Genomic DNA, 25,104 nt, shown 5'->3' with positions numbered 1-25,104 from the left:
ATTATGTGGTTAATATGAGCATGTTGAATGCTGTAATAAATACCTTTTATAACTGTTAATACTGCAATCTGCAACGCTAACCTCGGTGTAGATGATGGCGGTCATCCAGAAGCGCTTGGTGGGCCGTGGGACAGACAGCATGGCCCACATGAAGATGAGGATGGGCAGCAACAGAGACAGCAGAGAGGCCGACACCATGTGGTTCAGGATGATGACGAAGTAGCACAGCATCTCTGACTGAGACACCATAGTGTTGTAGAGGGCAAGCATCAACCGCAAGGGCCGGGGAAGGGAGTGGTAAAACTTATCAGACTCCTCGATCTCCGGGTTATGAAACATACTACCCACAGAGCAGGCAGGAGGAGAACAGGCAGGAGGAGAACAGGAGGGAGGAGGAAGGGAAAAAGGGCAGAGAGAAAAGAGAGCAGAGAGAATTAAGAGTGACTCAATGACAACACCATTTTCAAGTGATTCTGGTGTAACCCATTGGAAACTGAATTATTACAATGTAATTCATAAGTTCTTGTTAATTGATCTGAGAGTTTGGAGGTATGTTATTTCTGACCTTTGCATTGCTCTTTGTGGTGGGCTGTAACCACAGACAACCTGAATTTGCACAACTGTAATTGACTGCAGTGGAAGCTAGTAAATTGGTGTTGTACAGGTAAGACTATCTATTGATCATCTTTAGTACATCTTCACATCTTAACACTTAACATCCTAAAGTTCTACTTAATATATAACATTGCAGGTTAAACAGTGTGCAGAGCTGTGCTGCAGTGTAAATGTAAAGGGACCTTACTCATTAAGCAGCAGCTCACTGGCTGTCAGGGCTCGGGTCGTTTCATTCAGGGGAGCAGGCTCTGGGGTGGCTTCACCCGGGTCCTCCTCTGGGTCTTCGTCACATGACTCCAGGCACTGCTCTGTCTCCTTCTCTTGTACATGATCCTCAAGTTCTTCCTCCATCTCTTCTTCTGCCTCACTCTCTTCATCAACAATACTGATAAAGAGACGGGGAAAAAATAAAAGGGAGAAAGACAGGAACACAGATAGAAAGAGAGATAGAAAGATAGAGAGAGAGAGAGAGCGAGATTGTTGAGAAAATTGTCACCTCAGAATTAGAATAGTGACCATTTCAAGCCAGTGACGCAAGTTGGAACAACCCAGGCCACACAAACAATTGTCACATAACCTAAAACACAAATGAAATGAGGGTAACTAGCTACAGACCTAAACAAACAACACCTATGCTAATCACTAAAGTTACACTGTTGTAAACTGATTGTAAAGAGGTCAAACCATTCATGTATTTCATTTAGTCAGTCATGTCCTCCTTTAATAACTACCAAGACCTGTATGAAAGACATTTCAAGGAACACTTACTCTTGAGGAGGTCCGTCGCTGTCGAAAGAGCTCAGGTCTATGTGGGCTGATTTGAGGAGCTTGCGGCGGAGCTCCTGGCCAGTTGTCTGTGGTGGAAGCGGCTCGTCAAGATCCTCCAGAGTTGGCTGCCGCGAGCCCAGCAATGTGTCATCAGTTAGACAGCTGAACAACAGAGAGGCAAAGAGGGAGAGAAAGAGAGAGGATGATTTAACATCACAGGACTCTTCAAACTGAAATAAAAGTTTGGATATTTAGTGCGTATTTCACACCAATATGGTGAGAAGGATGAAGACCAAAGCGCGGACTCATTGAGAAGCTCAAAACAAATGATTGAGGGATGATCGAACAGTGTGAATGGTGTAACAAATAATGAATCAGTAAATAAACAGGAGGAACACATTCAGCAAATAAGAATATGGATTATTACAAAGTGTGCATTTGTCCACCTTCTGCACAGGTCTACCTTCTTCAGTACAAACACACTTCACACAACACTACTTGATAAAAGGTAAATATTTCACTTTTGATATGAGGATGATACTGTGTTATTTTTCTTAAGCTCCTCTTCTGCTTGCCCTTACATATGTGTTTGTGTGTGTGTGTGTATGTGTGTGTGTGTGTGTGTGTGTGTGTGTGTGTGTGTGTGTGTGTGTGTGTGTGTGTGTGTGTGTGTGTGTGTGTGTGTGTGTGTGTGTGTGTGTGAGTGTGTGTGTACTGTATGTGTGTGTATGTGTGCAAACCTGGACAGGCTGCTCCCCCAGGAGAATTTGGAGTTGGCGCTCTGGAGTTTGGTGTATCCGCGGGGTGAGCCCGGCAGAGGTGGGGGGGAGGCAGGAGGCCCCAGCTCTTCCTCCTGATCCAGCGAGGCCTGTGTGTTCTGTCTGGACATCCAGCTCTGGTAGAACTGCCTGATGCTCTCCTGGGTCACTTCCCTCCCCTGCCATCAGTCAGAACCAGAACCGCACAAGAAATGGTAGAAAGCCTTTGAGTTTGGGATTATCCTTGTATTAGTAACCTACTTAAGATGACGACATAATGAGATCGTAGCAATCTCTCCAGGGGGTTCACACATACCCTTGAATGTCCAATATGTGCCTGTTAATATTGATTTGTTACTTTGAACAAATGTGCCGGCCAAATACCTTAAACTGAACATACTCATTTTGTCTGTGTCTGCCTGTCTGTCTGTCAAGGTTACATGTTTAAAATGTGTCAACCCTAATTATGAGATGAATACAATGTCTATGATGGGATGTCGAATACTGTACCTTATTTTGTTGACTGCTCAGTAAGGCCCTCTCGTTACACAGAACTTTGGAAATGTCCAGGTTATCCTTACAAAAAGAGTTCAGTCCTCCGGTGAGGTCATCAATGAGGGACGTCAGGAAGACCCACACTAATGTCAAGGAGCTGATGAGCCGCTGAAATATGTTCTCTAGTGGGGGTGGAGGAACCAAACCATTTTTTTCCGTTCAGTGGGACTGGGTTCTCTCACATCTAATTTAATAATTTACTGAAGTAGAGCAGATATTGTCAAGTTTGCTTAATAATGCGTGTGAGATAAACTGTGTACTACTGTGACATGTTTATTCGGATGCTCACTCCGAAACCTGACCCCCGCATCCCAGATATCTAGTTGGTTTCATTAAGAAATACCCATCAGCAAGTTTTAGAACATCAATAAAATCTGTATTTTTGACACTGAACTAAGGGAGATAACTTTTACTTTGGACAAAGCTTCTCTAAGGCCAACATGCTGGAACCAAAGCAAAGACAGCAAAGACAAAGACAGTTCAGCAATATCAAACACAGTGCACACACAATAAGCAATTTGGAAAGAGAGCAGAGAGCAGTTGGATAAATCAGTACACTTTACAAACTGCAACGAGTCAACAAATAACTGTGAATGTGTCAGTCAAATTCAAAACCACATTTTCAGGCTAAAGTAGAGAAAGAAAATTAGAGGTCAGCAATAAACTTCTACAGTCAAACATACCTTCTTCTTCTTCATCATCTTCGTTCTCCTCCAGCTCATCTTCACTTGACTCAACTCTTTCCAGTCCTGAGGTCAGAGGTCAAATTCATCATCATATTGATGTCATTCCTACCACTAACTCAACTCACATAGTCAGTCTTAACTGACCCAGCAACATATTAGCATTTAGCTTTGTAATTCTTTTCAAAGCCGTTTACTAAAAAATACCAGATTTCCAGTTTCATGCCAGGTCTTCCTGGCTAAATTGTTGTTTGTAAAAGGCTGACTTGTGATCAATCATTTGGACATAGACATGTCCCTTGCTATTTCACTGCCCACTGTGTGATGTGATACTGTGAAACTGAGATCTAATGTCAACAGCAAGAACAGGGTAGGGTAGTATAGGTAGTATAAGGGTAGTTTATTTTAAGGTTCAGGGAATTAAAGTCCTAAGACATGTTCACATGGGTAAAATCCTTCAATAATAGTCTAAATAAAAAGAATAAAATAATAATAAGCAGAATACAAATCTTCAAAACCTTTCTGCTTCTGCAGTTCTCTTCTCGCACGGCGCCTCTCCTCTTTCTTCAGCTTGGTTTCTTCCTTCTTGTGGCCCTTAAGGGCAGACTTAGCACCAGCCACCCAGGCCTCATATGCAAGCTGAACACAAATTAGATGAACTGATGATGGAACAATTTTGGGGGGAAAAGGACCATCCTGGACCCGTATTGATTAAACTCTCAGCAGCTTATCAGACAACATTACAAAGAAACATTGTTTAATTATGGAATTCTTTATTTAATGCACAGTGCCTTTGTGTTAAATCACTAATGTGAGCTGCCATTTATATCACTAGGCTTCTGATATTCACGTTGCCCAGCTGAAATATGTGAGTGTGACATATAGTATATATGTAAAGTTTACGAGGTTGAAGAAAATAGAATAAATGTAACGATAGTGTAAAAGCTGAAATTCTCTAAACCTGAAAAGCAGATTTCTTCTTGGGAGGTGCGTCTTCCTCTGTCTGCTCCTGTGACTCCTCCTCCTCCTCCTCACTGCTACTCTCAAACAGCTGATAGCCACAAGAGTCTCCAACTGCAATACACACACACACATACACACACACATAAACACGCACGCACACACACACGCACACACACACACAGGAGAAGCTGTATGAAAGGCTCCTATTGAATTATGTGTGCACGAGGGTTGGGCAGTGAGATTCATGGTTATGGCAGTACTCACCACCAGGTTGAGAAACCCAAGGTCTCGACCATTTCCCACTGTCGTTGTCTTCTCCTGGAGAACATATCATATTGTCACAATATTATCACTGCTATTATCTATTATCTGCCAAATCAACCATTAACACCTACACAAATAGATAATTTCAGCTGATGATCATCACATTCATTCTCTTAAAGGTTTACAGTGAAAGTGTTTCAGTAACAGTCAGGTCTCTGTGTTTGCCAAACCTTTGGGTTCCATGTCTACTGGCAACTCTTTCGGCGGACGACTTTGCTGTTTGGATTTGATTTTCTCCATCCTTTGAAATGGGGGGAGAATACCATTACTGATGACCAAGCAATAACATGATGACAGACATAATATACTAGCATGCATGATCCGCTACTACAGTACATGTGGTCTCTTTCACACTGCCCTGACAATGACTCTGTAAACTGTCAGCACACAGGGATATGTAGTGGATTGTTTCTCACGATTTCTTCAGTGTCTCCACAGATTTCTGTTCCATTTCCAGTCGAGCTGCAACACGCTTCTTCACTTTTGCTTCAAAAAGCTCAGCTCCCCTTAGAACAGAGGCAGAATAAGAGCCCACAACTCATTAGATGACCTGCCATCTCAGAGTTTCTTACGTGTCATAAGACATGTCATTACAATCCCAGGACGTTACAGCAACTGATAACATCTGAAGCAACTTAAAACAGCTTTCAAACAACTCAAGACCCCTGAAGGTAATGCTATTAGGTAGACATCAGCCAGTGTCATTAAGATGGTCGGATTATTCCCACTGTTCTTGGCCAGTGTACTGTCACTGAACTAGGGCCCCCGTCTGTTCACCATACAGAGAGTTGCAATGACCTGAAGGTGAGGATCTTTAACATGAGATTCATAGTTACCTGGAGGCAAGGACTTTAGAAGCTTTGAGGTCAGAAACCACATAGAGGAAGTAGTAACTTAGGAAGATTCTTCTCTGGACTAGAAGGACAGCGAAACATATTGCATCCCATACAATTCCTGCCTCTCCCTCTGGGAGTTCACACTCATCATCCGGGGCAGCTGAAGACACACACACACAGAGCAAAAAGTACAATAACATCACAAGGACATAAACACAAAATATTTGCATTCTCACAGATCCCACTTCTTAAAACTCAGAGCTGTAAACTGCAAGAACCAAGACCTACTTGCTCTGTCCTGGAATATGTTTCTTAGACTAGCAATATCAAAGCGTACACTCTGATTCCCATTTTCTCAATCTGGTGTCGGCTCTAATCCAACTATACAAAACAAGTAGAGGTGAAAACTAAAGAGCACTGGATAAAAAAAAGACCCAGGTAAGGTCTCACTCACGAAGATCATATCCTTTAATGGTACAGACCATGCTAAAGGCCTGGATCAGCCAGCAACCACTTCTCAGCAGGCTGTCAAGGTACGCACAGGAGCCGAGCTGAAAGTACAAATACAGTGTGTGTGTGTGTGTGTGGGAGGGAGAAACAGAGAGAGACAGTTAGGACTAAATATGATCCGTCTCCAGAGATCAAACGAGAGCAAGATAACCTGCACACATACAGACAGCATGTTCTTGAGGCAGATGACCACGCATGTGTAAGCAATGAGCCAGTCCCACAGGCGAAGCACATAGCAGACAGGCTGCATCAAAAGGGAGCCTCCAAACAGCATGAAGTAGAAGCAGCCCAGCAGGTAGCCCAAGCAGAACACATTGATGCGTGTCGTCCCTGTGATAAAGATGAGGCACAACACCAGCCAGAAGAAATAGCTGAATACAAACACTTTCACCATGTCCAGGTAAGACCTGCAAAGACAGACACACACCATTACTTGATTTCATGAGGGTGAGTTGTGGTCCTTGTGTAACCTGTGTCTAGTGCTAGTGCTAGCAAAGAAGCTAAACCCCATTAGCATCTAGCATCTGAGTGTAGACATACACACATACCTGCAGTGAAGGAAGTTGCTGACGGGTGTATACTGGCTGAGGGTGCAGGGGTCTAGGCTGCGGCTGATCTCTACATTCTCTCCAGCGAGCAGACGCACAGCCGCCCGGTTCTCCTCCTTAAACACCTGCCCCTGCAGAGCCGCCACCAGCAAGAACAGGTAATCATCTAAGGACAAGAGACAGAAAGGCTCTCTAAAAAATGATGAATTTGCACATGAACAGCGACCTCACAACTGATAGGGATATCAATGAGTGAGTGAGTGAAAAGTTCATCAGCAAAATTCTGTGAACCTGCTGTAAAACAATGATGGCGAAGTACAGCTATCATTCTATAACATCCTATTTATACTACTTGAGGTGAAATGACATGAGGGGAAGGGAGAAAAATAAAATAGAGGAAGAGTAGGAGAGAAAAAGTCTAAAAAGTGCAAAAGGTACACATATGGCAGTGGATGATCAGGTGGATATAGAAATGCAAAACTACAGAGGATGAAGGCAGGATCAGGATGCATGGCGTAGTCTGGTAGGTAGAGCCACTTGATCAGGTTGGAGGTGAGAGCACCTGCAGACGTCCTCCAGGGATAATCTGGACAGAGATTGACATACAGGCAGGGAGTCACAGCAACACAGTGAACACAGGAGACCATGCTATCCCAGTCCCAATGATCAGTCGTGCAACTTATTTATTAGTTACCACATTGTTTTGCCAGATGATTAATGAGCTGAAACACCTGTTGTATGTATAGCTTGATGCACAGCATGGCATTTACTCTTAAAGCAACACTATGCAACAATTTGCATCTTTCTGAGCTTTTATAGGCTTACTAGTTTTGCTGTCATCTTTAAATTAATTTTGATGGTGAATGGCCATATGAAGGAATACAAATAAACCACAAGCTATCCATCATATGCACAATGTAGTTCTGTTTTCTGCACCCCATGAAGAAGAAAAAAAAGCTTTCACAGCACGACATTGTAAACTAAACCACCCAACAACAAAAAAACAGCTAGCATGTTAGCAAGTTTAAGTGTCAAGTGAGCTGTTGTGTCTGCATGGTTTTTGCATGGCTTTTTGGTAGTTAACAGTAAAAGAGTAAAACTGTTGTTGAGGTGTACTCTTACCAAAGCAAAATGCTGGTGGAAACCCAACACACAGCAGATACTGCAGTACCATGAGGCTGGCAGTGAAGCAGCAGTATTTATGCCACACCTCTCCAATGGCTTTTCTTCTTCGGTGGGAGAGGACAGCTATCAGAGCAAACGAGTGCAGCATAGCAAAGAAATCCATTCTCTGGCCAATCACATTCACAGCGACCACAAAACACACCTGAAATCAAAATATAAAGACACTATGGAGCAAGGTGTGCTATCTAATGCTACAGTATCATCATATGTATCAGGGCAATACTAACTCATTAACTAACTTACTAAAAGTTAGTAACAAATGGAAGATGTTAAAAGTAGCATAATTGTTCCCAAGAGGCTGGTTATTGTGTTCAGTTTGTGTCTTATCTGTTTTTTGTGATGTGGGATAACTTTCACCTCCAGGCCAAACTTGTAGAAGAAGTAGTTGATGAAATACTTCAGGCAGGGTAGAATGCCTTGGTCCAGGTGCTGCCGAGTTATCCCCAGGAAAATGATCCCAGATGGTGGGACTTTCAAGTCATGACTTAGACGGTAATGGAGCTGACGCCGGTGGATGGTCACATCAAACACAAGCAGACCCAGTACCAGCAAGTGGTTCTTAAAGCAGACACACACCCAGACAGACGTTAATATATATATATATATATATATATATATAACAATACTACTAATACTAATATATAAACTGTATATTGTTTGTGTGTGTGTGTGTGTGTGTGTGTGTGTGTGTGTGTGTGTGACAGGTACCTGAAGACAAGGCAGAATACGATCTCCACACTTGCGTAGTGCCCCACACCATATAGCAGGGTCCACAGGGTCCACGTACAAAATGGACTTCATCAGAAGTTCCTCCATGTTGGGTACATACCAGCTCCCATTGACGGACACCAACCCCTACATTCAGTAAATAACTTTACCAAAAGGGCTTCCCTAATCCCCATCTTAACCAGAAGGACATAAACCTGTTTACAAAGGAAGGTCAGTATGAAAGAGAGCAAAATATACAAATGCCAAGAGATGACTCACAGCGGTACAGTTGGAGGAGTACTCCAGTGGTTTGATGACTTTGAGCTGATACATCATCTTGCACACCACCATCACACATGCCCACACAGACGACACCCTGGAGGCCAGCGGACGCAGCTGAGGAAATAGTAGGGCAAATGTCCATAGCACCAGGAACACAAAGTTCATCAGAGAAACCTAAGGAAGAAAGTGGGAACAGAGTGGATTTTGTACCCTGGTGTTTGTATGAACTGTATTGTGTGTGTTTTTGTTGGAAGACAAAAAACATTTAATCATTTTATTTAAGTAAATATATGGAATGTGTGTAAGTGTGAATATATATGTGTGTGTCTGCGCGTGTGTGTGTCTGACCTCCTGCAAGCTAACCCAGATGATGCCAGTGGAAAGGAGTTTAAGGCTGTGCAGTTCCAGCAGCCGCCAGCAGAGGGCCTGTGCCTTATGCACGAGATGAAGCATCTGCAGGATGAGCACACTCGCACTATCCACAACCAACAGCCATTTTTCCACAGACATCTCTAAAACACACACACACACACACACACACACACACACACACACACACACACACATTCACACACACACACACACACACACACACACACACACACACACACACACACACACACACACACACACACACACACACACACACACACACACACACACACACACACACACACAAACATAAACATAACAAATAACAATACAAATATACAAATGCCTTACACTCAATATTCCACACAAATGCATGCACACACAGAAACACAAAACACACTCACTCTCTCCTTCAGCTGTCTTCTCTTCCTTCTTGTCTGAGGATGAGGAGAGTCCTTCCTTGTCCAGGGTGGCTTCACTCCCTCCACTCATCTGTTCTTTTACGAGTCTATGAGTCAACGACTACATGTGAATTACACATGCTTTAGATACCAAATGCAGATAGCCCTGCTGAGCAAGGCACTAACAGAGGTGGTAACTACATGAAGGCTAAACAACATAGCACACAAACATATATAGCTATATGTCTTACCTTTGCTGGAGTTTTACAATATTTTCTTTAATCCTGAAAAAGATGACATTTTACTTCATTTTAAATATGTTTCATTTCTGAATCCTATTCACACAAGCACTGGAATACACTGGCATCACTGTTGAAAAAATAAGGTGGCCATCACGGTGTACAGGATCAAACATGATAAAGACAGGACAGACAGATAAACAGGAGAGACAGATAGACAGGACAGATGGAGTATTTTAAAGTTTGAAAAAAGTTCATGCTTCAACAAATAATTCAGCAGCCTGAAAGCGATTATGGGAATGGATAAAAATCATGCCACCCATACATGTCAGAAATCCCTTTCACGTTCTCTCTAAGTTCCTCCTCACTGATAGGCATTGAATGGGAAGAAGAATGAGGGGATATGAGAAAACACAAAATCTACACAAACACAATCCATTAAAATCCACTACAGTCAGCTCACCCACTAAAAAACACAACTAAATAAACACAAACACAAACTAATTTCCAGTTCAGTCATTCGTGGGAACATCTCATTGGCGATTCAGTCACATAGGACTGACATCTCCAAAGTGAAGATTGATTTTGTTAGGTGTGTCTGGTGATAGTCAGCACACCTGGCCAATTTGTCCAGGACAGTGATGTTCTCCAGGTCAGTGAGAGAGAGGAAGTCAGAGTTGAAATAATGCAGCTGCAGGATGCAGGCCAGTAGGAAGACAGCTGGCAGCAGGATTTGTGCAAACAGCTCCACAGTATCATACTGCTCCAGACCCAGGTCACGCAGCCTGAGCGAGAAACACAAATCAGTCTCCAGACTCAATCAAATGATCTAATAGTTTTTCAGAAATATCATTAAAATTAAAAATATACAATATGAATATATGGGGGGGGGGGATATATACTGTATAGAACATTTTTAAATTAGCATTCAGCATTTATTCAGGATTAAATTCCAAATAAAGATCTTCCTAGCACAATAAAATGTGAAACACAGAGCTTATACATTTTAAGAATTTGTTTTAGAAAATGATATAATGAATGGTCTTCAGCATCAGTGCTGGTCTCTCACCCCTCCTCTGACATTCCCATGGTCTGTATGAAGAGTCCAGACACAGTCTTAAACTGGTACATGTAGATGAGAATCAGCACAAGCATGGAGTAGCCCACCACTACTGCCCAGAAGTACTTCAGTGTGCGTCTCCACAAATCATAATGTACCTACACCACCACACCACACAGGTACACAAACACACATGTAATACACACTTCAGAGCACATTTCAGTGCTTGCTCGAATGTATTCATGCCTTCATAGGTCACATCAACTGCCTAAATAGTACAGAGGGAGGTGAGTGCTCTTACCTGATACAGTACCACACAGAAGAGGAAGAGCCCAATATAGAGGATCTTGTACACAGCCACATTTCCTGAGAAACTGACTACAAAGAACATTGAACAGCAGAGGAAGATCCAGTATTTCACCAGGGTTCCTTTCACGAATCCACCCAGAATAGACACCAGTCCAGAAGATTCACTGTCATCGGCTACACACAAATAAATGCAATGTACACAGAAAAAATGATTTACACATGAACATATTTCATGACAGACCATTAACATTTTTAATTCTGATTTAGTATGAAATCAAAATAATGTGCAGTTCCATTTCATATTCACATCCTAAGAAATGCAAGCGTGAATGTACTTATAGCTCAAACAGTAAAGCAAGTTGTAGAGAGAGATGTTAACACCACCAAGGTCATGGGTCCCCGAGGAGCACACCAGATACACAGTGAAAGCATCTCTATATACTGTGAGACGCCTCTGCTATATCCTGAAATATAATGCAAACTGGCTCTCCTTATGGTTCCCTTTAGGTCAAAAGGACTGCTCCCCTCTTTGGCTTCTGCAAAAAATGACCAGCATATCTTTTACAGGGGAAAAGTAATCTCACGTGTATCAGTTTTGCCATCCAAAGAGTCATGCTTCTGCTGTCTCTCTTCCTCTTTCTCCCTTAGCTGTTGACGCAGCAGCAACCAGAAGCTGAAGGTATACACCACCTTTAGACACAAATGTTATGTTATGTGCTGAGTAATTATGTCAACCAAATATACTGAGCATGTCGGATCATTTCAGATTCTTGAATGCTCTTGTTCCTTTCGATAGCCACTGGACATAGCTGACATTGTTAACTAACATATGCTGAAGGGAATACATGTGAATCTTCAATGGAAATACTGCATGACAAAGCCATTTTCCATCTTTAATTGAGGTGTACAGTTTACTTACTAGGTTCAACAATATAACTACGACATGAAAACACCATTATTTAACATTGAAACAATGCCTACAACATTCCTGAGTTTTGCTTATTCACCCACCTTTACACCCAGGTGAACACAGGATGCCTCGTAACCATAGAGATCAAAGTCAATGAGAACTGATTTGGGGATGCCGGGGAAAAGCTCCTGTCTCTTTAATTGAAACGCACTGATGAAGCTGCCCCCGAGGAGCACGGTACCATAGATAGCCAGGAAAGGAGCGCTGAGCATGGCGTAGTAGCGGCGGTCTCTCATCATCCAGATCACACACGACCATACGAGCAGCACAAAGCCCAGCCAAGAAGTATATGTGATGCTCCATACCTAAACACGAACAGAGAGACAAAAGAGATGCTTACACCAACGTGCTCATTCAGAACCATCAGGCACACACACACACACACACACACACACACACACACACACACACACACACACACACACACACACACACACACATTATAATCTCATGCTTTTCAAATGTACCATCATGATGATGAGGGCGCTGGTGTAACTTTGTTTCATGATGAAGATTCCAAAGAGAGCAAGTCCACTGGGTGCATCAACTGGAGCTGTTGCTTCTGAGGTGCTGAGTGAGTAGTCATCATGCTCTTCATCAGTCCCCTCTGTTTCCTCCATCTTGCTCTCATATGACCCTGAACATAGCATCACGTCAAAAACACCAGCATGTCATATTCTCCCAGAGACATGGACAGAGTCCCAATAACGAACCAACAGTTTTTGGAAAGTCTTTCTATTTCATGTGGTACCATGGATCTACCCAGATATCTGAACATGTACTCTGATGGCACATCAGCATAACTCTGAGAACATCATTGGGTTTTCTCCTAAATATTAAGATTACGGTTTAAGAAACTCATACTTTTTATTTCAACAAAAGATTTATACAAATTCAACATGGTAAGTGAAACTAACATCATTTCTATAAGGGTACCACAACAGGCTACTCTGTATATATCACCTTTTTGATCTTTTCATCTGTGAATTACTTTTAACAAATATTGGATAGGTACCGTGGCTTAGGTAGTCTTGCGATCTATACACAGGAAGTGTAAAGCATTCTGGGTACATGGTGCTGGAGATCAGAGAGTCCTGTGAGGGGACACTGTGCTTCTCCCAGCTGTTCCTCATCATTATATCAATGGCCTGTGTAGGTATGGACAGGTATTTATGTTTTGAAACAAAGTATACATACTGACCTAGCATACTTATCTGCTCTCACAAGTTTAACTAACTAACAATAGAATAAATAATATTAAAATAATATAATATAAATATAAAATAATGAAATTATATTTTACCTCTGATTTGATGGGTGATGGTAACATTGCCTCTGAGAAACTAGGGGGAATCTCACACAAAGCCGACAGTTCATCCTCTTCAGTGTCCTGCCAAAAATGTGACAGGCTATGGAATGCTTCTCACAAGCCTGCTCAAACAGCAGCAGACGCATGCTTAAGTGAATTTAAGAGCCTTCATTTATTTTTATATCACTGAAGTGAGAGACATGAAACTCTCAATTAGTCTCCATCATTGGTAAATTTTGTTTAGAAATGTTTGTTTGTTGTCCTGAAAACATATTCATACTGTATAATTGCTGGGATTAAAACATAATCCTATGAACTAATCAGTCCAAAACCATTTTATGACCAGTGAGAATCAAACACACAGTAACATCCGCAAGATATTGTCAATTTTACAGGATAGGGTCTTAACATGAAATTGTGTCGCTGCTAAGGGGAATGTTTTAGGAATTTCCTTCTTGTCAAAATGTTCTAGTTAAAAGCATCCACGTAGCTTTGTGTATTGCTGGATTTTAACCCTATGAGGATTTGTAGTGGCCCATTACACAAAATGTGAAAATGGGTGTGAAAAGCAGCATCTACAAGATATTTTGACCAGTATTGTAGCTCTGACCCTGACCTCTTACAGCATATCAAATGAAAACTAGAAGCAGATAAACAAGAAAGGGGAGTTATGAACAAGAACAAGAACAAGAACAAGAACAAGAACAAGAACAAGAACAAGAACAAGAACAAGAACAAGAACAAGAACAAGAACAAGAACAAGAACAAGAACAAGAACAAGAACAAGAACAAGAACAAGAACAAGAACAAGAACAAGAACAAGAACAAGAACAAGAACAAGAACAAGAACAAGAACAAGAACAAGAACAAGAAATATGACCACGTACGATCAGCAGTACTTGCTGCATGTTGCTGTGGTTACGAACGACTTGTTATTGTTGTGGTACGGAGGTTGTTTAAGTGATGGGATTACCTCTGCATTAATGTGGACCCACTTGTGCAGCAGGGCCACTAGGGTGTAATAGAGCAGCAGGAGGACCAGAGGGTTGATGAACACCGGCCACGAGACATCTGGTTGCAGCCGGAGGCTGTGTGGTTCTGAGCCGTTGGTCCGAATTAATGCAGTCATACCAAACAGTCTGGGGACCCCCCCGAAAAGGAACACAGAAGAGACATTTGAAGGCTCTCCACAGGTGTGGCTCAGAATCAAACCCCAAACATCACAACTTTGGCATGGCTGAAGATGTTTATGGTCATAACTGCAGCCCCAAAATCGAAGTGTGATGAGGTTCAAATGGCTTTGTTATGTATTGTGATTAAACATGCAAAATTACAATTACAATTTGCAAATGCTAAAATGACTACATCCTGTACCTGGCATAGGTGTCCTGAGGAGGCACACACTCCTGGAGTAAAGGCAATTGGTATAGGTAGAGGCCCAAGATGTGGCCAGCGCTGAATATGGTCATCATCACACAGAGGCTACTGAACACCAGTAGGGAGAGCGGGTGGCCGTACACCCATAACCACACCAAGCTCAGGAACGCTCCAAAATACACAGTGGATGTCAGAGAGGGAAGGGCAATACCTGCGACATGGAAAATAAAAAGGTTATCATAGACGTTCACTGTTTGAGGGCAACGCACTGAGAGAGTTTGAGTGTGAGAGAGCTTTGACCGTGAGTACTGTAAGTGTTTTCCTTGTATGAGCCATTCTTGTTCCTTAACATTTAGATTAAAAGCCAAACAAATGAAGACAGCTGGCACACTGCTATCGAACACAAGTGGACAATGAAAGGCCTTTTTCCGTTTCTTTGGAAAGTTAACATATTACATTTTTTTTTAAGCATTTTCACACTGTAAAAAACCTAGACAAAGGTGAGTCATTACTTACAATTTTACTCATGCCATCCAAAGAAGCTCTAAAAATGTACAGAACGTATCCACCAGTAATTTCCCCCTCGTACCAAAACTGTGAATTTGTTGACAAGAATACCCTCGATCACGATTTCAAGATCAGTGAGATTTTTCTTTTGTCTCCTGATTTTGGCCAATGAGGAGGATATGATGTAATGACATGCAAGGTGGGGTATGATGCTGTTAATATCATTCATTAGTTTAATGCTTTGTGCAAAGATGCAAAACTCTCCTAAATTGAAAACATTAATGTAGACAACACACCCATTGTCTTAGAATACATGCCTGAATAGACGACCACTAGCAGTAAACATCATATTCCAGATATATCTAAGTGTTTTCACATTTAGTTTAATGCTTTGAAAAAGCCCACGGTACCTGCTATCCCCAGCTGGATGGTCACCACCACTTTTCCTGCCGTGTTCATGATTGTGGAGAGCAGCAGTCTCAGTCCGGAGGCAAACACCAGCAGCTTCTGCACAAAAGCAGGGGGAGCCGCTGCCGGGGTTCTGTTCTCAGCTGAGCTGTCCGTCATGGAGTCGCTCTCGCTTCCATCATCCTCTGTCTCGGATTCAGTGGAGTCCAGATCCACCTGGACCAAATCAGACCAAAGCTACGTCAGTCTCTCAGTTAGTCTTGTCATTTTCTGTCATTCATTTTTTTTTTTCATATCATTTGAGAACACATGCACATTTCAACATGGTTTTGCGCTCCACTTTATCGACATTCATCATGACAAAATAAACTAATTTGCTTCCAGGTGCCCCTTTTGATTGTTGCCATGGCTTGCTATGAACATGTTTATGTAGTATGTGGTCTTAAAAGATCTCACCTCAAGGTCCGAAGATCCGATGCTGTTGTCATGGACACTCAGTTCCACGGGCGGCCTCATCAGCCTCCTGCAGAGGCGCCAGATGAACAGCCCAGACACAAACAGGCCAAAATCTGGCACCAGCAAGCGCACAATATTCCCAGCATCCACATCACTGAACCTGTGCGAGTAAACAACATAGTCATTTGCCAAAATTGCTTTACAGTTTTGACCCTGTACTCCATGCTCATGCATTTTGTCACAAGTTTGAGAACTGGTTTGGTATGGTTTTATTCTAAAGGGAGTTTTCAGTTTGCTTTGACATTTCAGTATCAGGAGCTTGAAGGTCGGTTTTTATTTTCGAAATATCTTGCACTTACAAAAAACTTGAGTGAAATAGCTTGAGATAACATTTACACAGAAAATGCATGGACAGGTCAGAGAGCATTCCAGAACATTCTGTGTACTACTTGCAGTGCACTTAGAGGGTATCCATCATCTTAATTTTAAACATTACTCACAAGGCACCAATACTCATCTGCATATTCTTCGTCGTATGAGGAAAAGAGCCCTTAATTGTTTAATGGTTATAAAAAGGCTTAGGGCTAAACACCGCAGAGACCCCAGACTGGTGAATAACAATTTCAACACAGTTTATACCTCACAATGCCAAGATGATAGAGGACGACCTCCCAAATTCCGCTTACTGTGGAAGAGATAAAATTGAGGGAAATATTTCATTAACTATATGGTTCAGTGGTTTTGTGGTTTTGTCTCATCAGCAAACGAGTTCAACCAGTATTTCCTCCTCATTAAATTTTCATCCAGCAGAATGAGTTGGAGCATTGCCCTAAACTGCAAACAGAACTATTTAATGAATTAACTTCCTTTGGGTGTGCCTCAAGAATGAGTTTTGTTCGCCTTTCAGATCATAACAACATGTTTGGTTATTTGTAGGGATGAAACAAAATGACAGTTTCAGGTTGTCGTGGTCAGGTGTTGGTGTAGGATCCCGAGCGTATGCCCCTTACCATCTTTAGGCACATAGGCGAATGGGATCTGCATTCCACACTGCAGGGCCAGGAAAGTCACACTGGCGCAGCAGAGGAGCATCAGGAACCTGCCTGTCTTCCCTTCGGTCAGAAACAAACATCACAACAGTTACATAGAAACCCAGACAGACGGGTGTGGCATCTCTATTACTGCTTATCCTCCGCCATAAACTGAGCCCCATTGCAGCCTGTGTTATTTGAGCTGTTAAGTTTTATGGATGCTTCTGCAGTGCAGTAATAACTGTAAAGGTGATGATGTATGAGAGCCTGGCAGTAATGGTAAGAATGGTAGTCACTGTGGGGGTACATTTCAGAATGTTTCAGCTCTAACATGGCAGACCAGACCCATCCCTCACGGGCTGAACTCATGGCTACTTCGACCTCAATGTTTACTGCAGCGCTCATCCCACCGCATGCAGAAGAGTCGATACCACAAGAGCTGCATGGTGTTATTTCCCTTTTCAGGAGGTTTCAAGCTTTGGTTTGAGGAAAACAGTCAACATAAATTGAATTTAGCAGCATAGGTCGATTAATTTACAATCACACCAATGTCTGCTTCTCCACCTTTCCCAGATGATGAAAATGTATGATGTAGTTTAGAAGCTCGGTGATGGGGCATGAAGCATGCAGGACAAGGCACCGGAAGCAGCCATGTTTGCTTTCTGTTTGTTTAGCAGAAAAACCAATTGTAGTCATGTGCAGCATTAGCTGAGGCAGCAAATGTGTTTCCGATAACCTGGATTTTTTACTAAAAGCTTTATGTCATTTCTCTGCCCATCCCTTGTGCAAACTGCTCAGGGCATCCTGATTAAACCTGTTTAATCAGCTCTTCACCCCCTTCCACCGAAGATGAGCTTAGTGCAGGGGCAAGTGGGAGAGAGAGGGAGGGGAGGAGAGAGAGAGAGAGAGAGAGAGAGAGAGAGAGAGAGAGAGAGAGAGAGAGAGTGAGAGAGAGAGAGAGGGAGAGAGAGAGTAGGAGAGCAGAGACATAAATATGTGGATCCATATAGCTTTCAAGGAAGCAACAATCAGGCATCGCTGACACCACCACTCTTAATTCCTCACTATAATTACTCTGTAATGCATAATGGATGAGACCTTACAGGCCCATCTCTTTACACAGCTCAATGGGAGAGGCAGTAGTGACTTCTTTTATTTAATGGCATGTATTGATTGGTACAAAGTTCAGGGCAGTGTTGGTATAACTAAACATTAAATATATTCTTAGTCATTTAGGTAGAAATGGAGACATGAAGCCCAATTTAACTCCAGTCTGTCAATGTCTGTTGCATTTCTAATAGGATAACAATTTGAACCAACTGATCTCATTTTGTGTGGAAATGTGAAATTAGATCTAAGAATTTATTTCACGCATGTAATGCAGTCCAATGACTGTAGTTGTAAAATATCACAGACATTTTGAAGGATACCCTCCTCTATTTAATCAGAATAATTCTAACACATTTTTACATATTAAGTACACACCTTTCCCATAGCAAACAAGCTTTTTGCATGTGCTACTTCTACATGCATTAGATAACTGCCGCTCATTCCTGGCTGGTCACGTAAAGCTGTTATGAAAATGTAACAACACAAAATATTACTTCAAATGTTGGTCATACCTTTCCTTGACATCAGGAGCCCAAATCAAAGTCTTGAATGTTTGTTTAAAAAGCAACCAAAGTGACTGCTTGATTACTTCAAACGATGCTATACATTAAAGGCACAATATGCAACAATTATGCTTCAGGATTAGGGTTAGGATAAGCAGTTTAACCTTAAAATAACAGCTTTAAAAAAATTGGGGCGCTACAATGACTTTTAATATGGAGAATTGCGTCCGTGCCAATGGCATAGCAGGGTCGATAGGCATATAACTGCCTTCTGTAGTTTTGCCTGCCGATGCCCGCCGACCTGACTTTGATTACCTTCTGCCGATCTAGTAAGTAGCTTATTTGCCGTCTTGCTTAGTCTTGTGTTGCACATGATTGATGTTTGACTGTGTAAGGACAGTCGTTGAGTAATTAGTTTGTCATAATGTCAAAGTCAGCACATTTCAAGAGATTTCGTTAGTTTTAGCTGCTAGCATACCTTTAGCGAATAGCTATTAATCCTTAATGCACCTTTAAGATCTATATGGCATTTCACCAGTTATGTTTTAAACAGGTGAAACCCACTGTACTCTGTAGTTTTGTCAGTTTCTCTCCTCTGACAAATCCATACACGTTCTACCAAGAACCTTGCAGGAAGGGTCTTGTCTATACTTTCTAGGACAACACCTGGTTATACTCTGAACAGTTTTGGTTAAAGGGGCATTTCACTTTTTCAATCTTTCAACACTATTTTTAGATCTTTTTGGGTCCAAATTTCTACTAGGGACAAAAACAACCAAACACCCAAACCGGCAAACACAATACGGCTATCCAATGGAATCCCAGGGAGATAGCATGCACATCCAAGCAACCCGCTTGTTTTAGCCACTGACAGGCTCGTTAATGTTATAATGAGGGTCTGAAGACATGGAGAGGAGAGCGCCTCACTCTGCCTCCCCAAGTGCTTGCGCCACTGGGGTCCTCTGTATCCGTTTGCTGGTTTGATCGGTCTGACTCAATACCGGATCGATTTTAAACGTTTTTGTCCCTAGTAAAAATGTTGACCCCCCAAATAATGCAAATAGGACCCAGGTTAAAAAATCCATTGGCTTCCCTTTTAAGAGAAATATGACATAAACTAACAGTGTGTAAACAAAAAATTATACAGCACACATCAAACCTATCTAAAACAGGAAAGATTCTTAGTGCCTGATTTACTAACATGCGACCGCTGCTTAATCTGCGCTCGCACATTAACGCACGTCGTTTTTGCGCATTTTCCGTGGTATTTATCAAACCACATCTGCGCTGGGCACTGTGTGCTTACTCCGCCCTTTAAAGGGCCTGATTTACTAACATTGATTTGCGAACGCAGCTTAATCTGCGCCTTTGACAGGCGCACATTAACGCACAGTGTTTCCACGCATTTTCCATGATATGTATCAAGCCAGATCAGCGCTGGGCAATCATTATTTAGTGCACCGTTAAAAGACGGGAGAAATTGCCTGCAAGTTACTGCCCACCATGGAGATTCGAGGAAGAAAAAAATAAGGTTCAGCGGAGAGGAGATAGATATATTGGTTCACGTTCGCTCAATCACTGAACCTGATTCAATGGGTTGTATTGTTGATTTGCCCGCCATCACCTACAGCGAGATGTTTAAAAGAACACGATTATAAATAATATGCTATTGGTGGCATTAATGCGTAAACTGTCTATTATAACAATATAGATGTGTACATGGCGAGATTAATACGTTCTTCAAGGGACATGGGTTCACTACAATTTATCTCCCTCTGGAACGAAATACTGTTTTCTGATTGGCTAATGGGGTGTACGTTAAGTTCGTGGAACCGCACACCTTGGACGTAGTCCCAGTAGAAAAGTTAAATCGCCGTTCCATATCAATGCTCTTGAATGGTTACCATTGACAACCAACGTAACGTTTTTTTTTTTTGAAAAACAGCCGGTTCCAGGCACTACTTTCTCTAACGGGAGCACTAGGCTTCAAATCAAGAATTCATCAGGTTATTATGCATATTAAATTTCCTAAAGATAAAGGAAATTCTAAATAATAATAATAATAAAAACATTTTTGGATGTTGTAAACGGGAGATAAGCGGGATAACGGCCTCCGAGCTGTGCAGTTCTACAAAGTTAATGGACTTCTCGGACCAACACTCAACACGCTGCGCGTCGTGGAGTTCTTTGCCCCGCAGCGTCCATTAACTTTGTAGAACTGCACAGCTCGTCGGCCATTATCCCTTACATATCCCCACTGAAACAAATACATTTACCAAGTAGCCAGGCCTCTCCAAAATCACCGTTGCTCAATCATGGATAGATGGCACTATTCCGGAAGATAAAACTGTCATGGACAGACCACTACCACGTAAGTAATGGTCATGTTGGCATCACATATGACCTGGACATTCATTGAATATGTGTGCTTTCTGTTTCGGTAAACGTGTTCGTGGATTGAAGGTGGGACTGTTTGCATGTGGGTGTAATCAATGGTTCCGATTACGTTCGGAAAGGAAAAAAAATCCTGTTTGATGTCTCTAATTTCAGCTATGGCAGTGGGGAAATGTATTGACCAGTGCGCGGTAGCAATGCGTCGAGTACCTGGGTGAATATTTGGCTGAGTGAAGGCTGAGATATATACCAACTGCTGATGCTATAACTGTTTGAAATGATCCGATGCCAATATTTGTAATGTTGTCCTGAGTTTAACAACTGATGGAATGGAATGTGATCTCCGGTTGGAGAGTTCGATGTCTCTGATCTGGTTCAGTAATTGAAGTATTGCGTGGCTGGTTAACCTGTACCGTCTAATGATTTGTGGTTCGCTTAACTGAAAATGTGTTATACGAGTTGAAAAAAATATTTCTGAAGTCTCTGTCTTCTTTCTTCGCCTTGCTCTGCTGCCATGTCAACGTTTTCAGACTCAATGGAAATGCGCTTCCTGGTTAAGACGTGCTTTTATGAGGCGGAGAATTAGCCCGCAAATCAGGGACATGCGCTCGCCAGGCAGTTTAGTAAATACCTACGCAATACATCATTAGGCGCACTTACCTTCTCTCCTCCCATTAAATTGCGCTCCATGCCCACGTTCACCCAGGTTTCCACCCACGTTTCCGTACCCTCCCCTGTTCACACCCACAGGCGTTAATATGCGCTGCGCCCCCTTAGTAAATACCGTTTTATGTTTACGACCGCTATTTTACGCCAGAAATGGGCGCAATCCTGTTAGTAAATCAGGCCCTTAGTCTTAATTTATGGAAAGATCACAAGCTTAGACGATGTGCACACAGCCAAAAAGCTATTTGAAATATATCAGACCATGGAAAACATGGTGGAGAGAATGTAACAGTACCCAGCGAGTACAATGATGTCCAGGGAGTAAACCTCACTCCCTGACACCTTAAGAGCCAAGCTAGCGACAGATGCTAGTATTCATGGGTTTTAGCCTCCTTACTAGCACGCCGCCTCCCATGCCTGAGGTTGCAAGTAAGAGGCCTGTGTGGGACTGCAAAGGGGTAACATGGAAATTAGCAAAGAATTCTTAGTTTAATTCATCAACACCTGCCTCTAAAGAATCCTGAGATCTTGTTACCTATTACTATTAACCAATTACTTGGGCAGTGGAATAGTTCAGATTTTTTTTTTTTTGTAGCTACAAGAAGGTGTCTCTTGAGCATATGAATGGGACACAAAATGTGCCAATCACAAATAGTAATCATGTCCACAGTCTAACATTATCCATTAAAGTACATGAATATGTACATGTACAGCTGCAAAAGCGGTTTTACACAAACAATTTTACATATCTAATAAATGCTGAAAACGTACTTCATAACTGTTAAACGTTGTTTAATACTTGATATTTAATATTATTGTTGTTTTTTAATGGTGGCAGAGGATACTCTTTGTGGACTCTCTCGGGAGAGTTTTCCTTACAGTACAGAATGCAGAGTGGAATAGGTTAGCAACACTCCTATGACCTCCCATTACAAGTTTCAATTCTCATATAGATGGAGTGAGAACTTCAAGGGTCAAGCGCCCATTTGGCATATTTCACTCAAATTCTAGGGAGCACAATGTAGTATATAGATATCTGAGGGGAGGTTTTAAAGGCTGAATTCATCCAGCCAACTGTGTACTGTTGGTATTACCATTGTACCAGTGTATGGGTATCGCTTACAGAACAAAAACTGCCATGCCTTGGATACTGAACTACTGTTGAGGTTATGGAGGTTGTACATGTTTTCAATGTTACTATTTTAATGTGGTGGATGTTTTAGTGGAGCTAGTGTTTTAGATGCTTTGAATGCTTTCAGCTTACCCTTCATGCTGCATGGAGTGGGATTAGGCAGAAGTGGCAGCATCAGGAGAAAGAGTAGATAAACCACAGAAAGGCCATTGTACCTGAAAGATATCGCTGCAGAGGGATGCACACAGAGAGAATATCAGTCTAAAAATCAATCAATCAAAAGTTGATCCTATTTGGTCTCTAACACACACATCCAAACTATATGTGAAAGGATTCTGGTGTCAGACAGTGTGACTGTGAGGACAGCAGATCAAGCAGAGGTAAAGAAACTGAGAGCAACATCTTAGTTTTCACAAGAACTAAATAGACAGAAAACACTACGCAGAAATGGACAGACTACACTACGCAGAAATGGACAGACTACACTACGCAGAAATGGACAGACTACACTACGCAGAAATGGACAGACGACACCACGAGAAAATGGACAGACTACACCCATGCAAAAATGGACCGACTCAAAACCCCAAAAATGTAAGAAAAAAGATCTGATGAGTGAACCTGCATGAGACAAATGTAAACGGAGCGCAAAACGCTAAACTCAAAACACTCTCTACATGAGTAAACACAAACATTTCAGATCAGCACCAGCACCAGCACCCAGTCCATTGCTGCATTCTGTGTCAACTCACTACATCAAACATACAAAACATACATACAACTAAATTAATATAACATTAATGAAAACCCCAACGGTGATAGTGACCCAAAACAGACACATTGCTATACAATGCGATAAGAAATGTAATCTTCTTCAATATACTCCACAGATATCTGTCCACTGCCCTTAAGATCAAGCACAGAGGGATTGAATATTTTTAATTGTCTTTGGCAGAGAATACTATTCTGAAATGAGCTTACCAGCAAGCAGCAGCACTGGCAAAAGAATATTATAAACCACTCCAACAACAATGTCCACCGTCATCCTCACTCACAGTTCAGTTTCTGAGTAACACACACACACTCAAACTCATCTCGATGTACTGCTCAGGGATGCAGGTGACTCCCACTCTCTCAAGCCCAGCCCAAAGGGAGAGGTGGAGGCGGGGGCAGAGTGCAGGAGAATCACACTCATCAACACTCTCCTGGTCCAGTGGCTTTCCATCAAATCCATAGGGGACTTCACATACATTAAGGCATGAGACAGGAATTGCCTTGTAAAGTAATATATATGTATATTGGTTTTAAAAAGTGCAAAAAATTCTGAATGTTTGTCAAAGTTCTTTGGCTGTTCAGAAGGTGGTTAAGATAACTAGAGCTTTGAAGCTTCTGTGGCAAGAGAACAGAATGAATGTAAACTTTTATGTTTCACAAAAGAATTATAAATTAACTTAAAACTCCTTATGAAGCCAACCAAAATTGTTTTCAGTGGCCTAGAAATCATGCAATTATGATATGATAAGTCATATCACAACTTTTAAATTCTACTACAAAGAAATCCCAGGTGGATTCAGCTTGAATTTATATTCCTTGCGTTTCATTTTTCTGTTGAAGGAAGCATATCTAATATTCATGGGGGATTGTCCATTAGCCGAGCAGTCAGAGTGCCAACCCTGCAATCCTTATCTGCCTTATTTAGGGGGAGGGGGGAAAGGGGGGAGATGGGCGGGGGGGAGAAACAGAGAATGGAAGTGAAGGAGAACGGGAAGTAAAAAGGGGAGCAGAGAATGACTTGAAGCAGAAGAATGGAGTTCAAAAATCAGTTTAGATCAATAGAAGGGAGAAAACATGTGTGAGTGATGTAAGTAAGAAAGTAAGTGAATGTGGGTGAGAGCAACTACTTCAGATGATCAGCTGATCATTCTGTCAAGGGTGGTGTGGCCACGGCACTATTTAAAACAGTAGCTGTATTAACATAAACAGCCCTGTGGCTTTATGTTTTCAAAGTAAGAAGTTACATTTTCCAGGACACTGTATTTATGTCTAGGTCAGGGTTATTGTAATAACAAATAAACAAATAACAAATAACAAAAAACTAAGACTAAGACTAAAACTAAAACTAATT

At 41.8% G+C, this 25,104-nt stretch overlaps 1 protein-coding gene across 1 annotated transcript in view; it reads right to left on the bottom strand.

Annotated features, from left to right (window-relative positions):
- The window catches only part of LOC308379125 (piezo-type mechanosensitive ion channel component 2), a gene marked incomplete at both ends in the record, with an annotated part of 30,956 nt that extends 6,932 nt beyond the window's left edge, over positions 1-24,024 (bottom strand). Inside the window, 37 exons of the mRNA XM_080856181.1 lie at positions 82-340; positions 803-1,000; positions 1,384-1,545; positions 2,124-2,320; positions 2,652-2,818; positions 3,380-3,445; positions 3,898-4,018; positions 4,341-4,453; positions 4,607-4,660; positions 4,837-4,907; positions 5,083-5,172; positions 5,503-5,662; positions 5,957-6,053; positions 6,176-6,419; positions 6,561-6,726; positions 7,045-7,146; positions 7,683-7,887; positions 8,103-8,303; positions 8,454-8,600; positions 8,733-8,909; positions 9,084-9,247; positions 9,760-9,764; positions 10,365-10,532; positions 10,817-10,965; positions 11,109-11,290; positions 11,701-11,806; positions 12,128-12,391; positions 12,554-12,723; positions 13,102-13,234; positions 14,369-14,534; positions 14,770-14,983; positions 15,690-15,903; positions 16,144-16,303; positions 16,783-16,828; positions 17,154-17,255; positions 23,112-23,207; positions 23,961-24,024. Coding sequence (XP_080712307.1) covers positions 82-340; positions 803-1,000; positions 1,384-1,545; positions 2,124-2,320; positions 2,652-2,818; positions 3,380-3,445; positions 3,898-4,018; positions 4,341-4,453; positions 4,607-4,660; positions 4,837-4,907; positions 5,083-5,172; positions 5,503-5,662; positions 5,957-6,053; positions 6,176-6,419; positions 6,561-6,726; positions 7,045-7,146; positions 7,683-7,887; positions 8,103-8,303; positions 8,454-8,600; positions 8,733-8,909; positions 9,084-9,247; positions 9,760-9,764; positions 10,365-10,532; positions 10,817-10,965; positions 11,109-11,290; positions 11,701-11,806; positions 12,128-12,391; positions 12,554-12,723; positions 13,102-13,234; positions 14,369-14,534; positions 14,770-14,983; positions 15,690-15,903; positions 16,144-16,303; positions 16,783-16,828; positions 17,154-17,255; positions 23,112-23,207; positions 23,961-24,024 — 5,400 coding nt within the window. The remainder of the gene's footprint in view (positions 1-81; positions 341-802; positions 1,001-1,383; positions 1,546-2,123; positions 2,321-2,651; positions 2,819-3,379; positions 3,446-3,897; positions 4,019-4,340; positions 4,454-4,606; positions 4,661-4,836; positions 4,908-5,082; positions 5,173-5,502; positions 5,663-5,956; positions 6,054-6,175; positions 6,420-6,560; positions 6,727-7,044; positions 7,147-7,682; positions 7,888-8,102; positions 8,304-8,453; positions 8,601-8,732; positions 8,910-9,083; positions 9,248-9,759; positions 9,765-10,364; positions 10,533-10,816; positions 10,966-11,108; positions 11,291-11,700; positions 11,807-12,127; positions 12,392-12,553; positions 12,724-13,101; positions 13,235-14,368; positions 14,535-14,769; positions 14,984-15,689; positions 15,904-16,143; positions 16,304-16,782; positions 16,829-17,153; positions 17,256-23,111; positions 23,208-23,960) is intronic.
- Positions 24,025-25,104: the final 1,080 nt, after the last annotated feature.

Source organism: Sprattus sprattus (assembly GCF_963457725.1).
Source record: "Sprattus sprattus genome assembly, chromosome: 18".
NCBI classification, from domain to species: Eukaryota; Metazoa; Chordata; class Actinopteri; order Clupeiformes; family Clupeidae; genus Sprattus; species Sprattus sprattus.
This window is presented reverse-complemented; position numbering and strand designations above follow the sequence as displayed.